At 38.1% G+C, this 20686-nt stretch overlaps 1 protein-coding gene across 1 annotated transcript in view; it reads right to left on the bottom strand.

Moving 5' to 3' along the window:
- Window positions 1–20686, bottom strand: part of LOC113987260 (SAM domain-containing protein SAMSN-1-like) — an 83948-nt gene that overhangs the window by 51087 nt on the left and 12175 nt on the right. Inside the window, exons 3-9 of the mRNA XM_027719798.2 lie at window positions 19080–19120; window positions 16673–16710; window positions 15152–15238; window positions 11319–11386; window positions 7672–7740; window positions 3269–3392; window positions 1781–2157 (exon numbers count right to left, since the gene is read on the bottom strand). Coding sequence (XP_027575599.1) covers window positions 1781–2157; window positions 3269–3392; window positions 7672–7740; window positions 11319–11386; window positions 15152–15238; window positions 16673–16710; window positions 19080–19120 — 804 coding nt within the window. The remainder of the gene's footprint in view (window positions 1–1780; window positions 2158–3268; window positions 3393–7671; window positions 7741–11318; window positions 11387–15151; window positions 15239–16672; window positions 16711–19079; window positions 19121–20686) is intronic.

Here is a 20686-nt window from a genome sequence, read left to right as displayed (position 1 = left end):
CGTCAGGAAGGCAGATGGCAAAATAAACAATTCAGGAAAAAAACGCACTAAACCCCTTGCTGGCAGTTAATAGTAACATGGGTAGGACAAATCTCACCAGGGCAGAGAACGTTAACAGGCTGTTTGTGACAAAATGAAATAAAATTACTTGAATTGACACTTATGGTCTCATAAATCTGACCGACACATCTATTACTATTTTGACCTGGGACTTCATCCTTGGCTCAGGATGCTGAAAGCTGCTTTCATTAGGAACCAGGCATATGATGGAGCCCAGCATCCCTGACACAATTCAGTTTCTACAGAGAGTCCTATTTACTGGCAGGCAGGAGGATTCACCTGACAGAGCACAGCCTATGTTCACAGCTCCCAGCCTATTTCTGCCAACGCTCTGCCCCGGAGGTCTGTCTGCAGGGGCTCTCCCTGGGACTCTGCACTGCTAAGGCTGTCCAGGGTTGCAGTGCTGCACCTTCCTCAGGTTTTTTTAGGGGTGGTTTGCTTTCTCTCTTTTCTAATAACGGTTCTATCAATGGAAGTTTTACACTTTCTGTTTTCTACATCAAATCCCAGGAAAACCTGCAGCTAGATAAATCCCATGTTTCAGGTACTGCCTCTTATGTCAGTTACTGTGCCATTGAAAAGGACCTGAACTACTACCTCCATGTATTCAGAAACATGGTTGCTATATAGACCCACACACCTATACATGTACCTTTCCCAGTGATATATGAGCACCCATTACAGAACACGGTGTTTTCAGCAGGAGACTCTCTGGTCTAAGGTTATGGTTGCTCAGGTCTCCCTTTGAACACTCAGCTGGCAGGTTTCAGCGGGTATCTTGCCCCCTGTGGTTTAGGTGCACTTTCCTGGGAGCTGGCCTTATTTCATAGTGAGAGACAGCTCTGTCCCCGGAGTACTGCCGAGGGAACAGGCATGAAGGGAAAAGAGGCTGCTCTTTACTGCTTCCCTGATACGTTTCACTCAACTAGTTCCCCCACCACGTGCTTACCACTATGTGGAGTGCCAGAAGACCTGCTGTGCCCAGTGAGGAGAGGGAGAAAAGCTTCATTGCAGTGACTATATTTTGTATATCTCACCAACAAAAGCTTTTCTTGTTTTTGTTTTTCCCGTTTCAAATAACCTTTTAAAAAAACACATCCATTTAAATACAAAAGCCTCCCCTAGAAAACTATCCAGAAAGATAATTTCAGACCAAGATTAAACTCTCTTTGATTCTGTCCCGAAAATCTTCTTGCTGGCACACAGGTTACTGCAAAAATAGGCTCTACCAGCTGAGCTGATCCAAGAAGGCAGAAGCACAGATACCATTTCAACCTCTGACATTTGCCTAAATAACTCTAGTGTCCTTTACTAGTATTGCAGTGACCTCTAGAAGCCTGATCCAAGCCCATCTGCTTCATTGTCCCTTACTGACTTACCCCAGACTTCCAGAAACTTTTCTAAGCCTGGAAGGATGAGTATTTAATATACAGATAAAAACCCAAAAATACATGAGTGTGCTGATGAGAAACAGAATAGCCTAAAGCCTTCCATCTCCATGCTGCTGATGTCTGCATGGTTAAAAATGAACTACCTAGGGCTATATGAACCCTGGTGTTAGCCTGAACAATGCATTCACATCCATTTACCTGAAATCTAAATTTGGTTTATTGCATTTCATAACCACATGGAAGATGACGGCATCCCTTTAATGCTGAGTCAGAGCAAAAAGTTTCCACTTTTTATGCATATCAGCACAAAAGAAACCACTTCCACTTACCCAGGAGTACTGTAGATCCATATCAGTTAGGGAATATGTGAGATGTGGCTGATGAGAAGAGCAAGTACAGTTTTCCCATTCTTCTATTTTTGAAATCAAGAAGTCACAAGGACAGAGCTGGTTGTCAGGAAACGTCTTCCAGTCACTCCACAAGTGAAATTCAGTTTCTGAATGAATTGAAATAGTTCCTAAGTTATTAAGTCTGGAAGTGTATGTGCGGCCGAGAGACGCAGAAATAAAATCTGGCCTGGTCTCACTCTCTTCTTTTCTCCTTGAGCTGTCTTTCCAGGTTTTCTTCTCCTGAGGTCTTGTCAGCTTCATGCAAGAAGTCAGTGCTTCTTCATCCTCTTCAGAGAGATATGCATCCTCTAACGCATCTTTAAAAATACAAATACTTCTGTTATGATATGTTGCAATTCACAGAGAAAGTGGCACTTTTTTTTTTAAATGCTGTCTGTTGCATTCTCTATAATGAAAAACACAAGGACTCCACTAAAAAAACAAATAATGATAAGTGGGAAATGGAAAGTATTTTGTATTGGGTCAGGCATCTGAGCCAAAAGTAAAATCTATTCTCCATTTGTTAAATTTATCTTGATCCCTCAAAAGCCTGGAAAAGTTTACTGGTTCTGCCCTGAATATGAAAATTTGGTAACTAGATGTCACAGTTGCAGAGATCATGAGTTTAGCCTAAATAATGGAAAAGTTTAGGAAACTTTCTGGATATTTCCTCTCCCACCCCTTCTCAGTATGTAGCTACAAAGTAGTGGCTGAAATCCATTATTTCCTCATGTGCTTCAGCCTAAGCAATGAGCTGGCTGGAGCAGCAGTTCATCAGACAGTTTAAACTCATTTGGTAGTATTGGTTTAAAAATAATCATGTACACAAGTGCATTTTACAACAAGTGCATGCACTTTTAAATTGGCAAAACAAGTTCAGAGGAAGAACTGCTGCACAGTCAGATCAGTGATCCATAGGAGACTCCAGAAAATAACCTGACCCCAGAATCAGTGTAGAATTCCTGTGTCTTATGGCCCAAGGCAATCAGGTATGATGAGAAGCCAACTTGCTTATCATAATACAGACCTTCCTGCACTCCCAGCTGCTACTGCTTCATGGGTTAACAATGAAAGTTATCTCCACATTCGTGAGTTTTGCCTTTCTGATCCGAAATGTGATACAAACCTAGGAACTACTGCAAAAACAAATTTTCCCCATCCCGGAGGCCCCGCTGTTATACAATTCTATTTATCTAAAATCCCCACTTGCGAGATATACTGTTACAAAACTCGAGCTAGTGTGACAGGAAACAGGTTTTCACACTATGAGGAAGTCAGCACTCAAGTGGTATCACAGTAACATATCAGCTGGGGTTTGAAAATTGTGGGTGGTGAATGACAGACCAGGACAGGATTGTTTACAGTTATGTTCAATACAGTGTCATTTGCCAAATGTTGGCAAGAATGCTGATATGATGCTGTACTTACTGAGGGGGAGCAAAACATGCTTAACATCTTCCAAGCTTTGTGTACTCGTTTTTTTTGTTCGGACCAATTTCTGCAGTCGTTTTAATGTTCCCATGGACTCTACTTTATCTTCTGGTTCTGTACCCTGGCAAAAAAAACCAAAGACATTAAAATTATTCAAATCCTACAAATAAAAAATAAGGCTAACGTGTTAATCTGGAGAATGACAAAGTTTCAGATTCAAAGAACTGATCACTGACGCAATGCTTTAGAAGTTAGGCACTTCCTTGCTTGGGAAAAATACGTAAAAAAAAAATAATTCTTAGAACATTATTCATATTGCCGTTTACATATTACATTTCTTGAATACCACAGCATTGCTTAGTACTTAATTCCAGATTTGTTCCAGAAAACATTTTAATACATGCATCCACCACATTATCTAGAAGCCTTTTAAGTGTGCACAGGAATCCCAGATGTGGTGAGCTACTGCATTTAAGTGTTTGTGGGACTGTGTTCTGAAGTACTGACATCTGTCTTTCTTTTTTCAAGACCTTATTTTGTTTCCTAGATTAAATGACAATAATGTAAAAGACAATTCAAATCTGTTATTGTACAATCCACCAGCTTCCTACTGAGAAACTCAAGGTTTGAATACTACAGGCTCCTAGAGCAAGAACCTCAGGAACATGCAACCATCTCATTAATGTTCACTTATGTTAAACCAGCTGCTGTCTTCCAAATCAGTCCAGAAACACTTGAGTTCTCTTCCAGTCTGACTCTGAACTTCTCTGTGAGCTTCAGAGAGAAATTTCATACTCTGACAGCAAATAACTTCTATTCCATAGTCACACACTGTGTTTCACATAGAATATCTGATTTTCAATGAAGCAAAACAAACCAAAACAAAATTAGAAATTAGTTAAGACTGTAATTAACGGATGGCTACCTTTTTGGAACAATGCTGTCTGGCTTCTATGGATATTCACCTACTTAAACTGATAATGATTTTGTATTGTAGCAATAAATCTTTGGCAATATTGCAAGCGATTAAGTGCTAGTGCTGATGTTACCAAAAGATAGAAATGCAGAGGTCCTTATTGCAGTTTCCCCAGCAAATAGGTCACACAATCATAGATGCTTCCTTCTTCCTCACATGCATAATCCTTCGAGACAAAGTCATCCCAGAGTTTGCCAGCAGTCTAATGTATAGAGGGCAGGCTGCTTAGGAACGGGTCTCGAGGGATCCTGAACTCCCCAGCTCTCATTTGGGTTAAAGCCTCTTTGCAAAGTCTTAGCATGAAGCACATCTGAAGCTCCAGCATTCACATCCTACAAGTCACATCCATCCCCTGCAGCACTGATAAGGGAGAAGGCGTATGTTGATTTCAGATTAAAAAAAGTCCACTGTTCACTTGACAGAGATTGCTATGCTTGAACTGCCAAAAGTTCAGATATTTTTATATGAAGACATGAGGTTCTGTAAGCACAACTAGGAGTCTGAGACACCTTATGCCCAGGCAAAGGTCACTTTTATGTGTGTTTAGTTAGTTCTGTGTCATGAGACAACTGTGTTGAAATTATATTCAGCTGAAGCAGAGAGTTAGTGAAAGCTAAGTGAGAATAAGTGAGATGTTTCCCTGTATATTCAGATATTTAATTTCAAACCTTGAAAGAGTTTGTACCAAATGATTTGCATGACTACTTTATCTTGCTCCAGCTATAAATTGGCATGAGGCATTAATAGACTATGCTGCTTTCTTTCCTTAGGGATAAGACTTAGGAGTCCTCCTTTTGTTAATCACAATAAGTAACGCAGAAGTTCCCATGGTGGATAGCACTTGGGTTTAGACTCCCCTCTTTTCAGCAGCATGTTTCATTCCTTGAAATCTGCAGAGTGTCCTGGAGACTGGGAGTCAACCAAAGGAAATAGAGGGAAGTCAGAGAGTTAAATATAAACACCTTTCCATGCCTCCAGTGTCCAGTTATAGCTACATTAGTATTTTAGTTTCGAAGTGAATTTCACATCTGTCCCTGTAAGCTGTGATTCGGTCTCAGAGTGCCACCGACTGAATTCATCACAGATGAAATTAAGATGAAAGACACTTTCCAGAAGTTCAGCTGAAGAACTCCAGCTGCTCTCGAATGTCCAGAGAGAAGATGTGAACAGAGGTAGACCTCCCATAAGACGTACAGTGTGGACATCAACTCATCAGCACCAACTGTTCTGTTGTTCTTCATCTTTCCTTCATCTGTGTGTAGATGAAACACACACTGTGCCTGCAATGCAGGCAGAAATCCTGCTATGATAAATCTACAGGAGAAAGGGAACGTAGTGCGGATGCTACAGTATTCCTTAATGCTAGGATAGTCATATACTACTGTGCCAGTTACTAATATAGACAAAACCTAGGTGCTTTCAATTTCTGCCATGTTTTTATTATTTTGTAGATTTTATAAAAGATAGCATTTTTGAGTTTAAAATCATTTAGGTCTTCTTGAGGATCTTCACTGTAGGGTAAGGTCTCAGCAGATCCACCTTAAAACTCTAATCAGCTTAGGGCCCTCTTACAGCTGGTATCTGACTATTCATCATCCACTGTGGGCCAAATCCAAGAATGCTTTGGTTGGTCATATTCTGATTTGCATTCCAATCCCCCTCTCTCCTCTTCCAAATTCAAGATAGTAGGACTGCAGTTTTACCTTAGCTAAAGAGAGAAACTGGGGTGTAATTTTTCACTCTCTTATTGTGAGATATCTTTGCAAAATAAATCATAGGGGTTTAAAATGCTAATATTGCTCTCATATAAGATCTCTTGTAGCAATAATAATTTGTTCACTTATAAGTAACGACACAAAAGCAACATGATGACTTTGAGTTATGATCTGGGATTTCCATCATGGAGACATCAAGATAAATGGAAGATAATCTATTCAGATAATTTCATTAATGGCAAACTCTAATCCTCTTTGCCTTAAAAGCACTCATTTCATAGAGTCTATCATTAGGGAGAAGTCATAAATGCTTAAATAATAAATGCAGCAACCCCCTTTCATGGAGAAAAAAGATCATGCAGTATCAGCTGGTGCTGGGACAGCATTTAAATTTACAGTATTTTATTTTGGTTTACCTAAGTGTTCAAAGCCGGAATTTTAGCTGCCTATCCAAATAGAGGTAAAACATTCTTTGATGTAGAAACCAGACAGACAATCAAGTGAACGGTGCTTTTCCCCAATCTATAAGCAAAGCTATCTATAAGGAAAGAATTCCTGCATGACCAAGTAAAAAGAATATTATTGTTTTCTCTGCTTAACGGGTTTTAGTGATGAAAAATCATGTCACATCACAAATAAAAATGAATTGGGTAAAAAAATAAATCACAGGCTGCCCATTAGTTGCAAATAATTTGCATGAAGTGCACATGACTATTCAGGGACAAAAAAATATACATTTTTGAAATGCATTTCTGAAAATGCATTACAGAAGAAAGACCTGAATTGAGTCTGATAAACTGTTTTGGGTTTATCCTAAGGTATTTTAAACACCTTAGAAATCTTTGCTCAGTGAGGTGTTATGAGGATTAACCTGGTGACAGAAATACAGCAATTTGGAAGCTAAGTGTAAAACACTGTTGGTCGGATTCCAGCAATCTCGGTCCTGTTGAGCACTCTCTTCCCTGGGTGTAACTGCATTAATTTCAATAAAACCACTTGCACAGCATGTCAATTCTCAGCCTAAAGAATTTAGTCACGGCAGAGTCTAATCTCTGTGATTTTCCTTCAACTGCTTTGCCTTTCCCAAAGAAGTGCAATGATTTAATCATGGTTACCTGTGTGCTTAAATTCAGAGTGTACAGTGCAATAGAGAGAAGACAAAAATTGCCCTACGTTTATTGTGTCCACGGCACTCTTGTTATTGTACCATAGAAATTTTTGGAAAGTTTCAGTAATAACCTGGCTGCACATAGTGAATATTAAAATAGTATATGATGATAGAGAACTTTCTGCTCTGTTTATACGAAGAGCTCTGTAAAATGCACTGAATTTGGATAAAGCTCCTGCCCACACATATCTGACCTTTAAATATTCCCATTATTTTAGTCTGGTACTCCAACTAGTCTAAAATGAGTGCAGAGTCAGACCTAAGCAGGTTAGGATTATAGACAGATTTTCTCCTGGGAATCACAGAGCAATAATACAATATTCTATAAATGATAAAGAAATACTGTTATTAATAGCAGAGCAATAATAAGATATTCTATAAAAGACAAAGAGATATCATGATTAATAACAGGGATATGGATAAAGATCTTTCAGCTTTTGGGGAACGAACATATAGTACAGGAAATTCTACTAAAACAGCCTGTTCTTCCCAGTTGCTGGCTGCTGGTGAAAAAAAATCAACAATTTTCATGGCAACTCACCATTTCACTGTTATCAGGTGCACCTGGATTGTGAACCCGTGGTGGAATCCATTGCTCATAGTTTATCACCTAGATGGTAAGAAAAATAAAATAAATTAAAATAAAATTTTTAAAAAATCCAACATAAATAAGACAAATACACATAATTTGCATCATGTAACTGAATATAGATGAGAGATCAGCAGTTTTTCAACCCAGTGCTGTGTGCATATAAAAGTAAAAGGCTGACATGCACCAGCTGACACCCATTGAAATAATTTTGATATTGAGCTGTCTTAATTTCCTGAGTTATCTGGGACTTGGGAACATCTTGGGGACACCATAGCATACGTGGTGCAGTGGCAGAGCCATGCATTATAGTACAGGATCTTTGGGTCTCAGCCTACATCTTGGTTTTCCTTTCTCAATGAGCAGGAAAGCCAGAGAAGACTTCCCTCAGCGCCAACCCCCCAGCTGAGGAGCAAGTGTCACTGATGCATTTCTAAGAAGGGTCTTGCTCAGTTCACCTCATTTTGCCTGGGGTGCTGAGCACCAAGGGTGTGAGTTTGAACTGGGTTAACAACAATCCCTAGAACTAAGCCAAGACAGGACTATATACACTGCCATCACCTGCCCATAAGCCATTTTTTGGCCACAATATCCTCACAATGGGAACACCATGAGAATACACTCCCTGGGGCACTGATGCCCTAGTGGGCAAGCCTCACAGTGGTCTCATAGCCTATCAGGAAAGTAATGAACACTGGCCTCTTTTCTTCATGAATGTGAATGACACTTCGAAGGCTGAATGCAACCTAAGAATTTAGGTGAGAAACGAGGCATGAAATATTTTGGAAAATGTATTAGCCCAAAGACTGTATTACTTGATATTTTATGTCCCTCCCAATATGCTACAAAGGGTTTGAGCCACCAAGGGAGCCCTGCTAGACATGAGTAAACAAGAACAAAGGTATGAAAAATAAATGCAGAAAGTAAAGCTCCTTTTTCTGGTAAGGTACAATTATTGCAGTGTTGCTCACACTGTGTCTCTCAACCTGTACTTCTATTTCAAGCCCCTGTTTTCCAGCACTTACAGAATGAATGGAATGAATGAGTGTCAATTTAGGAAATGGAGAAGGCTTAAAGCTTTTGTGAAGGACTCGGGAAAACTTATTTGCTCTCTTTTTTCTTTTTTTTTCTTTTTTTTTTTCTTTTTTTTTTCTTTAAAAAGGGGGAAAAAAATCTAAAATGTTCATCTATGCTATTTACCCTTGCTTGTAAATCTGCCTGTTCCATGTCTTATAAAATCACAAACTCACACAGACCAGCTTAGGCAGGAATGCAATTCTGGGAATTGTCTAGTCTAACTCCGTGCTCTGAACAGGTCACCAGAACAAGCTGCAGAGGTCCATGTCTTGACAGGAGAATCTTCAAAGATGAACTTCTCATACCATCTCTGGGAAACCTCTTCAGTGTTTGACCTCCCCTCACACTAGAGAAGTGCTTTCTTTATGTTAAGTGAAATTTCCTGCATTTCAGTTTGTGCCTGCTACTCCATCACATTCCTAGGGACTGGGGTAACAGTGTGGTTTGCAGTTCCCTGGACTTTCTTTCCAGCCCTCTTAAAGACAGGAGAAACAGCCAGGGGATAGCTCAGTTGTGTGAGCTGTCCCACCACATTGCTGAGGTCATGAGACTTGTAGCCATGCAACTCCATGCAGACCTCTAATTCCTCCCGTTTGTTCCCCACGCTCTGTGCATCAGCAAACAGGCACTTCATACGGGCACTCATCTGTGCTGATTTTGCAGAAAAAGAGTGAGAGTTTTCCCCATAGTGCTGTTCTCTCAGCATTTCCTTATTTGTGTGCATAATGTAGCACAGCAAAGGAATACAGACATAATCAGACTATTCTGGAAGCTTAAAAGAGCATTGTATCAATGTTTTCTTGATGATAATGAAGGCGAGAGGTAACAATCACTAAAATTCAAAATACTGTCATAAACCCTGAAATTTTTAAAAAGCAAATGCAATAGTTCTTAAATTAGTACCAAAGTTTGGAGGTATCCAAGTCTCTGCAGCTCATTTTTCATATACCCCAAGAAGTGCCTTCAAACACTTTGAGAAATGAAAAATAGAACTTTGCATCTAAAATGGGACAAATGGTTCATGGGAAGAAGATTTAAGGGATTTTAAGGAAACTTATATTTAGGGCAAACATAAGCCTTATTCCCTATTACTTCTTCCCTTTTCCCCTCCATATTCTGTCATGTCTGGGGAATGACCTCCATGATCTTAACCAGAAATCAGTCCAAAAGCTTCCATGGCAGGACAGGGGCAGAGCCAGAGATCCCTCGCACCAAGGGAAGAACTGTTGTGGGAAATTAAAGAGCAATCTTTCTTCGTAATACTTAGAAAGTGAGAGGAAGAAATCAGAGACAGAGAATGAGAGATGCAGAAGAGAAAGAGTTCTTTTCTCCTTTCCTCCCTCCTCAGCTACTTTTTTGGCAGCTGGAAGAGGAGATAATCATGGGAACAAACTAACAGCGCAGAGACAGATAAAAGCCTGAGGGAAAGCAGGAGAAACCTGGAACACAATGACTTTCAAGTTTCCAATACGGTCATCTGTCCCCTGATATGCAGATCATTTGACTTTTTAATCCTGATTGTGTCTTTGGCCTACACTGGAGCTGAGCACTGACTAAATGCTGGGTCTTCACAGCTCTCTGTCTTATCTCAGATGCCTTCAGGGTGATGCACGTACAGTTTTTTTCTTGCTTTTAACCTACACATCCAAAAGGACTCCTGACATTGTATAGAAACAACAGAACAACAGAAACTCAGCTTGGAGCCTTTTCTAAAGTTTAGTGCTCACCTTGAATTTAACACTTTTCTGCAAAAGAAAATTTAATAGACTTTCAGCTCCTAAATAATTTATTGTATTAATTCCTCATTTAGGAGACACACATATGGAGAGGTGTGTTACACATTTTTAGTCAGATTCCCAAACTGCGTGAACTTTTATCTCCTGTGAAATCAGCAGAGCTAAGATGGTTTGCCACAGATATGAACTGTCCCTTTAAATAACATATTATCAGGGCAAACATCGGGCTGGAAGTGAATAAAAAGCAAACATCAGTCATGCTAATTCCAGAGATACAAGTCTTTCTCCTCACCTCTCTGCTGTTCACCAGCTGATGGCTTGTTACCTACCTTTATGTTGTTGTTATGATTATGTAAACCCAAGGGTCAGATTTCCTTAACTGCTCGTGCTAGTGGGATAATTAATGCAGTATTAGGAAGATGAGATATGGTATATGTTTACAGAAATTCAGAAAGCATTAGGATACATATGCCAATATGAATCATGCAGGACTAATCTAAACACTTAGTATAGATCTTACTAGACACAATTCTAGCACATCCGTTTAACAGAAATGGATTTGCTCAGGGAAAGAGAAGGCTTCCCATGCAATAAAATCCATATGGTCTGCATAAGTAAAATCATGGACAACTTTGGTAGTCACCAGAGTCTTCTTTTAAACTCAGCTTCTAAAATACACAAGCATACTGAGTATGAAGTTTAGGTTAGGTAAATGCTGAATGGAAACAAGAAATACGCATTTCATTTGAATGAAATTTTAGATTTCAGAAAGAGTATTTCTTTCACCTGGCATGTTGTTTCTTCTATCTTCTTTCCTTGCAGCAAATGTATTCCATCAGCAATAATATTATCTTCTGTGAATTATGACCAAAAAAGAGAAAACATGCTTTAAAATGTCCTGTTTTATGTTGTTATGAGGAATATCATTTGAATTGCACTGATGTTTTGAGCTGACATTCTGACTCTCTGAAGTTAATCTTATATCATTTAAACATACATTTTATCTTAAACTGCTTTGAAGTGAGACTGGAGAACAAACTGGCAAACTGACTCACACAAAGAAAACTCATTCATGCTTCCTTCTTATCTATACTTAGTCTTCAGTTTACTAACCCAGAACCCCACCAAGACCCTTCTCTTGCTCTGTTAATTTACAGCAGAAAGGTGTAGAATATTCATATAAAAAGTTAAAGGCAAAAATGATCTTTGCAATTGAGATCTGTTCATCTTAGATTAGATTAGGAATTCCTTTCAGAGGATGAACATCCTCCTGTTTCTTCCAAGAAATGAATGCTTTGCACGAGAAGAGTATGAACCTTCACTACAACAGTGAGGAATAATAAGTCAAAGAAGTCTTTGAAAAGTTTACTTTATGTAAATCTACTTTGAAAGATCTACTCTTACTCCTAATCTTAAGGCAAAGCATCCACCATTATGCTTGTGTAGGATGGCCCTAGTGATTAGATTGCATCAACACAGATATCGGAAGCACTCAGTTATTTTGCAGGGGGAAAAAAAAAAAAAAGAAGAAAAATTATCTGCTAATCACAGCACATAATACTACTGTAATTTTCCAAAGTTACTAGAAACCAGTAGAAATGTGTTGAGGGTTTTTTTCTCATGAATTCTAACTTGATATCCACATTGCTGCTGAGGAATATCAGTGCTTCTCCTGTCTGCAAAAGGACAGCTTACTTAACGTATAGAGTCACAAAGCTAAGGGTAGGCAGGTGAGACTGATTGCATTGTTTTCTCTACAATCAACAGAAAGTTTAAGTTAGTGACTGAGATTCTTCAGTTATCACATGAAAAAAGGGTCTGAACACGATCACGAAAAATTATATTCAAAGAGGTACATAAAATCCTAGTCCAGATTTTAAGTTGTCTTGAGCAGATACAAATCTTCTTGAAGTCACTGAGGGCCTGGTGTCTGACATTCTGGTTGTTTATTCCATTACAGAGCTGGATGGACTTCTAGAAGCAGTAAAACTCATGTTCAGCAGTGCTTATGCAACACACCATTAACGTAACTGGGTTCTTTCTGGTCCTCAGGCTAATTTGTTTTCATCTCCTGCAGGCATCTCAGCACACTGCAGCCCTGTGCTCTGTAAGCTTAGTTTCAAAGTTGTCTTGCAGTGTTCAGTCCTGTGCCTCAAAGTCCTCTTACAGTGTAATCCAAAATACTATTATTTGGTAGCTGTTTGCAGCTGAATCACAAAAAAGCTGAGGGGTAACGTATAATGTCCTTAACCTGAAAGACTACATGCTGTGACACTATTTTTAACATAATTCTGTCCAAAACCAAATGAAAACAGCAAGTTATTAAAGCAAATAATAAACAAAAGTGTTCCCTCCCAACCATGATGTCTTTTGCTAGCCATAATAACGTGCATCCACAGTAGTCTTAAACCTTGCCTAGGTCGGCTCTCCAAACCAATGAACTATGGAATAGGGTATTTGTGTAAAAAACCAGCCAAACCAAAAAACTCCATGGAAAAGATATATATAAGCTACAGTTGTCTTGTCTTCCTAGTCTGGCAATGGGTACCAGTCACTTTCTTATGGAATGAAGTAGGAGCAGTGGAGAATTACATCTGCTGACTCTAAGAGTTGTCAGTTCTTTCCTGTTTGTCCCCATAATACTCTTTCAGGAAAGCCCAATGACTGCGACTTGCAAGTCAGCTTTTCAACAATGATGCTTTTAGGCTGCCAAATCTCGATGATTTGGGTTTGGCCTTGTGAGCAAAGACAAGTATTCCCACTATTGTGTCTGTGGGATATATGTTTTCATTGCTTTATCAGCCTGGAAAACTTGTTTTTGTAGAGGAAATACACACAGTGGCATTAGGAACTTCATCCAAAAGCTGACAGTGTCCATGGATGTCTCTTCATTGATTTTGGTGAGACTTGAGACAGATCTGTGAATATAGCTCTGAAGTAAGCAGAGAAGCCTATGCTGACCACCATGCATGGCATTCTACATCTAAGAGAAATTCATATTATGCAATAGACTTGCAGACCTTGAAGGATTATCTCTGCTAAGAGAATGGCTTGATCAATAATGACAAATTATCTTGATCGATAGTGATACACTGTAAATCTCCTTGCAGTGGTTTTCACCACTGTGTGAAGGGGACTTCCCCTGAAATAATTTTACTGCAGTAGGGAAAAGGGAAATTTTTATTTAGCTGCCAGCTTTGCTTCCTGTTCCCTCTGGGCCCCTGCCCTTCAATTACAACACTTGTCAGCTTTTAAAATGTGCACTGCTTCTTTGCATGCTTTGGATATTTAAAAGGGTAAAAAGTGCCTTGAGTAGAAAAGACTTTGGAGGAAGGTCAAAAAGTTCTGCTTTCTCATTCAGCCTTTCCCCACTTCAAAACTGACAACTGTTGGAATAGTTTGAGGAATCATTCCAAAAGGGTTTTGGTTAAAAGTAACATTTGTCTGAAGAGAAACACCTGATATTTCCTTCACCTATCATCAGAACCTCTTCCTTTGCAAGGCAACAAGACTTACTGAAGGTCCCTTTTCCCCTCACTAGTTCATCACAAGAGCAGAGTTTCTCTAAATCTTCCTGTCCTCTCTTATTTCTTGTTCTGGGTCAAGAATCCTAATTTGCCCACACATGGGCAAATACAGTAGCTATTGCAATTTCAGATCTATTTCCAAACATTTAAGAGTTTAACTTCAAGTGGTGAAGGGAATAAAATCCAGAGGGAAAGCTGGCGCCCTGTGCTTTTCTTTCTTTGACATATCCAGGTAAGAGTGGAGTCTCTCTTAGGAGTGGAAAATCTCTAGACCATTCATATAGAAGATATTAAAAGCTGAGGCAATGGCCATATTCCTGCTTTGTTGGCTCAAGTGGAGAACAAAACATGCGTCTACATATCTTGGTTTCTGCTTCTGCTGAACCTTGCCTGGTTTGGTCTGGTTAGGCAACTTTAAGAGATCTACCTTCCCTTTGAAAAGTATAAACATAATTGCCATTCCTGGAAGCAACATTAAGCAGATTATCAAAGTATTTTGATTTTTGTGTTTAACTAGACAAGGTGACTGCTCACTAGTTACTTCTCACTGTTATTTTAATGAATTTATACTGGTCAACTCTTAAACAGTGCCATTAGCAACTTCCCATATATTAGCTGCAAGGTTGTTCTAATAAAGTTGGTCCAAATGGGTTTAGAAGGAGAATCAGACAAAGTACTCGCATCTAAACTTTTGCCAGCTCTCTTTTGCACCTGTCTTGGGGGTTTTTTTCTGGGAAAAGTTGCACTGTTTCCCTGTTGGATACCTAGAGCAGTGTAAAATATCCAGGAAACATGGATTTCTACAGTTGGCAAGCCCTATACAGCACAACTATGGCAACTTACTTTAGCAAAGTCTCCTTTGGCCCATGGACTACAGAGTCAATTGGTCACAGAGTGTGTTCTTAGCTTACCAATTTTAAGATAAGCTCTATTTTAACTACCTTTTTTTCCCCTTGAGGACAAAATAAATCTCAAAAGGACCTGACAAATTATTTAGCTGGATTATTGGTGAAAAATGAGGAATTTTCCGAGGTGCCCTTTAAAATACTTTGCGGAAAATGCAAAATCAGCTGAAATATGTTTAGCAATTACCTTCAAGCTGACAGTGCCTTCTGATGTACGAATCATTCTCCGGCTTCCTGGAACCCTGCCAAAGTGTGCCATTCACATTTTTCCTGTCTAAAGTAAAAGCACAGAGAGCAGTCACCTGAATTCATAGCAAACCCATGAAATAACAGGAAATTCTATAAAAATAGCATCAGAATGCAAATCAAACAAGCTTGCAGAACCGTGTAGCATCTTCTTCAACATGGAAATGAATTGATGATTTTGCAATACAGGAATTTTGATGGATGGATGGTATTTATCATAGTCAGACTTCAGGTTTTATTATCTTTTGCTGCAAACACCTCATTTAACACTGTTAAAACTTGATTAGAAGGATTTTTACCTTAACCCTGATTTTAAGACCTAAGAGCCCACAGAACATCTGTGCCTTTATTTTGCTTCCAGGAATTGTATAGCTATTATTTAAGTTTGCAGTTAACAAGCTGGAGTGTTTGCAAGAAATAACATCAAAGATGCCCACTCCAAGCACTCCAAGGCTTGCACTGTCTCAGCTTGGATGGTAGAAACTAGGCTGGCTTTGAGAAGAGATGGCCATTCTCCTGTTCCCTCGGTGAACTTCAAAGTGGTCGGGCTTCACAACCTATTGATAACTATTAGGGGTTTCTGCTTTCTGGGTTTGTTTTGTTAAGTTTTATTTAATGGTGGGTTTCACTCTATGTCAGAAAACTTTCTTTATGAAAGCTCTTGTTGATCCTGTCATTAGAGCCTATCTGCTGTAGACTAAATGATACTGATCTACATGAAAGTCTTCCCAGTGCAGGGCTACAGAGTGAAGCCTTAACGTAGGGGAGCTTTTATCTACCCGAGACACATTGATATAAAATACAGCTGCATCTTTACAGGCAGATATAACAACCTTTTTTTACTCAGTAAGGACTAGATGCAACAACTAAACCAAAACTCCAAACAATAAATGAAAGCATGTTAACAGAAAGCTCTCACTCATTAAAAAAAAAAAAAGGAACTTTTACTTTTTAAGAGGCTGATTATTATTTCCTATAGAGGATTTACAAAATAGAACCCTTTGAACCACAAGTGTAGATAATAATACACAGTGTAAGGATGGGTTTTAAAAAAAAGCAAACCTGAATTTCTTTTTTGGTGAACTTGTTTGTGAAAGCTATTACAAAGCAGTTTAAAATGGCAAGGAGAAGGGACCTGAATTTTATTAGATCAGAGATACTTCAGGGCTTTATTGAAATGATTAAAAGAAACATTGGACATGCTGAGTATTTCTAATGCTGTCCCAGAACAGGTTCTTTAAATCTCAGTGTGGTTACTATGTTTAACAAGTTTGTTTTCAACATCTACCTACAATGTGTCTGTGAAAGGTAGGGAGGGTGGAAGAGTATATTGATAGCTTAACTGTATTTTTCCCATTCCTTTGCATTTGCTCCAGCAGCTCTAAAGCAAGTCAGACCCTTAATTAAAGTTGGCTCTCTGAGATTAGGAGGTATACAGTAAATTATTTAAGCAGTTACTAACCAAATGCTTCATTTTCAGACATGGACTTCTGGATGGATCTAAAAGAATTAAAAGAATTTACCATTAGCTGAAAGTCAGAATGAAAAAAAATGGAAGTGTATTTAATCAAATATGGGTATTTTCAACTAATTCTTCAAAGCAGGGCACAGGGATTTAGCTGTGCAATTCCCACTGGCTTTAATTGGAGTTACTTGGCTTGTGTCATTCACTCAATCATCTACTCCCACATGATACACAAAGCTCTGAAAGCATCTGAGGTTTCATTCTGCAAAAATAGGCACTAAATTTTATTTTGTAATGAGGAATCTGTGACTGAATCAGGGAATCCATCAGGAAGAAAATAAGAGATACTTTCTTTAGATGTGATCTGAAGTGTCCTACAACTTTTAGAACATATTGTCTGAAGTTTGGTGACATAATAACAGATTGAACCAAAGAGCTACATACATCTCCACAACCTTTAGTGACATTTTATTGCTCGAGTAAACCTTGTTTTTTGCACATTTACATGAGGGAGTAGTCCTAACTCACACTTACATCTGCAGTCAGTAGTTCACAGCTGACGACTTAAAGAATATACTAACTTAACAGAGGAAAAAGAAATCTTTGAATAAAGAATAATTTTTTTCACTTTATCCATTAAAAACCCAATGGAGAGTAGTTTATGAGCTAAAGGATGAAGCCAGAAGAATATACTGGAAGAGACCAGAGATTCTAATCTGTTACAAAGATCAGCAGAAGGGAAAGAGCACAAAATCTAAGATCCCTCTCCCAACTTCAGGCATGGAAGTGCTGAAGGGCTTCCTGAGCAAGAGGGTGCAATTGAACTATTGGGTTTTTTTAAGGAACTGGTTCGTACCCACTAGTTCCTTTTAAAATCACTTGCATTTCTTTTTTTTTTTTTTTGGCTTCCAGAGTTCCACAATTTAATTCTTATTGTCTAACCAAGGCATACTTCTGTTTATTTTATTTCTGCTACTCTATAAAATTTGGTGTTTCTTTGTTGCCCTGACAGAGGAGGGTACAGAGAATGATAATTCTTTGTTCACTTTCTCCAAATCTACTGGAAAGGCCAGTGTGAAAATTTCTGCATTATTACCGGAGATACCATGCCAGGTTAGTGATGGCTGGACATTCACAATGAAATAATTTTTGTTACAAAATCTTTTCATGTTGACTCAAACTATTTTCTTCCAGCTTACTCATTTTTTTTTATTGATCAGTCAAATGGTCTCAACAACCCTTCTAAATTCTGATAACTAATCTAGAATGGGATTAATTTCAAATAGAATAGTTTTATTTGCATTGAAAACTTTGACACTGTAGTTATACGTTGCTCTTTTTATTTCTGGGGCAGGTAGTTCTGATCTAAGCAGGACACTCTTAGGTATCCAGGTGATTGATGAGAAACCCAAGAATAATAGAGTTATGTCCATACTTTAATTAATGAAATTTTGGGAGCACTTTCACAGGGCCCTGGCTGGTGGCAGACAGTTGAGATCTCACAGCTCTGAGTGCATACATCTCTGTGATAAGTTACTAGTGTTTTTATCAGATGACCAGAAACAGATTAAAACTGTGACTTAAGACAAAGGAGCTCTTGATTTTCTTAGAAATCTTTATCTGTTTTGAGATTTCTTAGCAATAGGCACAGATAACATTAATGTTCTGAATCTAGTGGAGCCCCACCTACAAATGAAAAAAACACAAAAACTCCAGGGATTTTCATGTCTGTCAGAGCAGACAGATTAGATCTGTCTCTATCGTTCCATTAGGTAGGATTTCAGATTTCATCTGAAGGAGACCACTACAGTAATGCAATATCCTTCAACCTGAAGCCAAAAAAAAAAAGAATTTTCAAAATAAATTCCTCTGCCTGCTAATACATATTAATCATTAGCCCAGACCATAAGCATTTTGTTTTAACAAATGGATGCAAAGCATGCTGCTGTCACAAATATAATTCATAAAATACTGTCTGACCTGCTTTATCTGAATCATTTTGCAAACTAATTTTTTACTTAGATTAAAAACATAAACAAACAAACAAAAAACCCTCCTCAGGAGATTATCAGGTCAATGGTGTAAACATGCTATAAAATAGGTTACCACTTCAATCTTTCAGAAAAGGAGACATATGGTTAAACCAAGCCCAGATTAACTGCATTTGATTTTAGCTGTCCTGGTTCTGATATTTTGGAAGAAAGATTTGTGTATATGAAAAAATCATGGCAAAAGAGCTTTAGTAATGCATTACAAGCTTGTTACGTGCTTTTCAACTGCAACATTAATACATGTACTTTATGAGAATCAAAGCAACATTGGCAAACATTAATAAAACAACAAGGATGAAAGGTACAGACAAATATAGTGACACTGTGTAGACCTTGAACTGGTCTCAACTTACTTTCTTTTTTTGGTCACTGTGTTCTCAAAGTCAGGAAATTCCTTTTAAAAAGATAGAGAAAAAAAATCTATGAAAATCAAAAAGGTTTAATCCAAATATAATATTTTTGTCACTGATAAGACAATGAATTATGTACTTTTGATGTGTGTTTTTAATATCCACTAGCATTTCCAGTCTTTCTTTTTCCAACAGCTGAAGCTGTGGCAGAGAATATATGTAGTTATGTGTCCTGATTTTAGGAAGCTTCAATATCCATGGCTCCCAAGAAGTTGATAACCATAATACCTCTGAAAAAAACAGAGAATCATACTCATACCCCAATAATTAATATCATATTTCTTCCATAGTATGATTATTTTAAATTTTATGAGGATTAGAATGCCCACACATTATAATGGGATGTGGTTTTCTGATGAACACAGGACACACACCCTTTAAACCCATTACATGCAGAGGAATGTGGAAGAGTGCAAGAAACTGTAAATAAAATTGAAAGTTGTGCAAAGCTCTGAGTGGGACCATCAGAATCAAGCACTGACCTGGAGGAAAGATTACATAGAGCCCAGACAATACATATACCCTGACAAGATGTGGGAAGGATTGTTTAGCTGTTGAAAGAGTGAAAAAAAGGGTGCCTCACCAGGCAAATAATGGTAAAACATCTCAATGCATGTTTGCTGTCACAGTTAACCGGGGACTTGAAGGTAATTTTAGTTGAAAGAAAACCTGAGGATGTCATGCTAGGACAGAAGAGATCTCTAGTCCCTATAATATTTTGATATCCCCTAAGACAGAATATCAAAGCACTGCATCACTTTCATATCTATTTCTTCCAGCCTGGAAAGCAGGAAGTGGGATAAAAATGTCCATGATGATACCACTTCAATCTGTTGTGCAACAAGAGACATTAAAACAAAGTATAACCATTCTTAATTTTATAAATATGAAAACCTCAGTGTATGGACCCATTTCTCATAAAATGTTTAAGTTATTTCCTTCATGTAACACTACCTACATCTTCATGACTGACCACAGTAAAATTTAAAAGTGTCATCCAGGTTGCTTGATGAAAAGCCAAGCCTTGTACTACATTAAACTATGTCAGTGCATAATTGAGCATTCTATATTTTTTCTCTTCTCTCAGTAAAAACCATCAGAGTTTTTTTAAGCTTCTTCAGGAGAGTGCATTAAGAAAAGGCTGCTCTCCTGCACTAAGTTATTTTAGCTGAGTGTAGGAGGTCCTTCTGGCCAGGATATTCATGAATGCTAATAATTGTATGCAGCTTCCTCACAGTTTTGGGGGTTTTGTGTTGATATTTTCACAGATGCTGTGTGCAAATCAAAAGAGTATACAGAATTTATCATCCACTTTGAAATAATGTAAGCATAGTAAGATAATTTTACTGTTGAAAAGAAAAAAAAATCAGCATTTTAGTCCTGGGACAAATCTTTTCAATAGCTCAAGAGAAATTACTAGATGAGGTGCATAAGCAACACAGAGAAGTTGAAAAATGTTTAAAAAAAGCGATTTTAAGTCTTATTTAAAAGGGTAGTGTCAATATCTCATTAAAAAATATCAAATATTTTATTTCAAAGAGGCTTATTAA

This window comes from Pipra filicauda, unplaced genomic scaffold, assembly GCF_003945595.2.
Source record: "Pipra filicauda isolate LSUMZ 115617 unplaced genomic scaffold, ASM394559v2 scaffold59_size3379749_pilon, whole genome shotgun sequence".
Classification (NCBI taxonomy): Eukaryota; Metazoa; Chordata; class Aves; order Passeriformes; family Pipridae; genus Pipra; species Pipra filicauda.
Note: the sequence above shows the minus strand (reverse complement) of the source record. Positions and strands in the feature narration are given on the sequence as shown.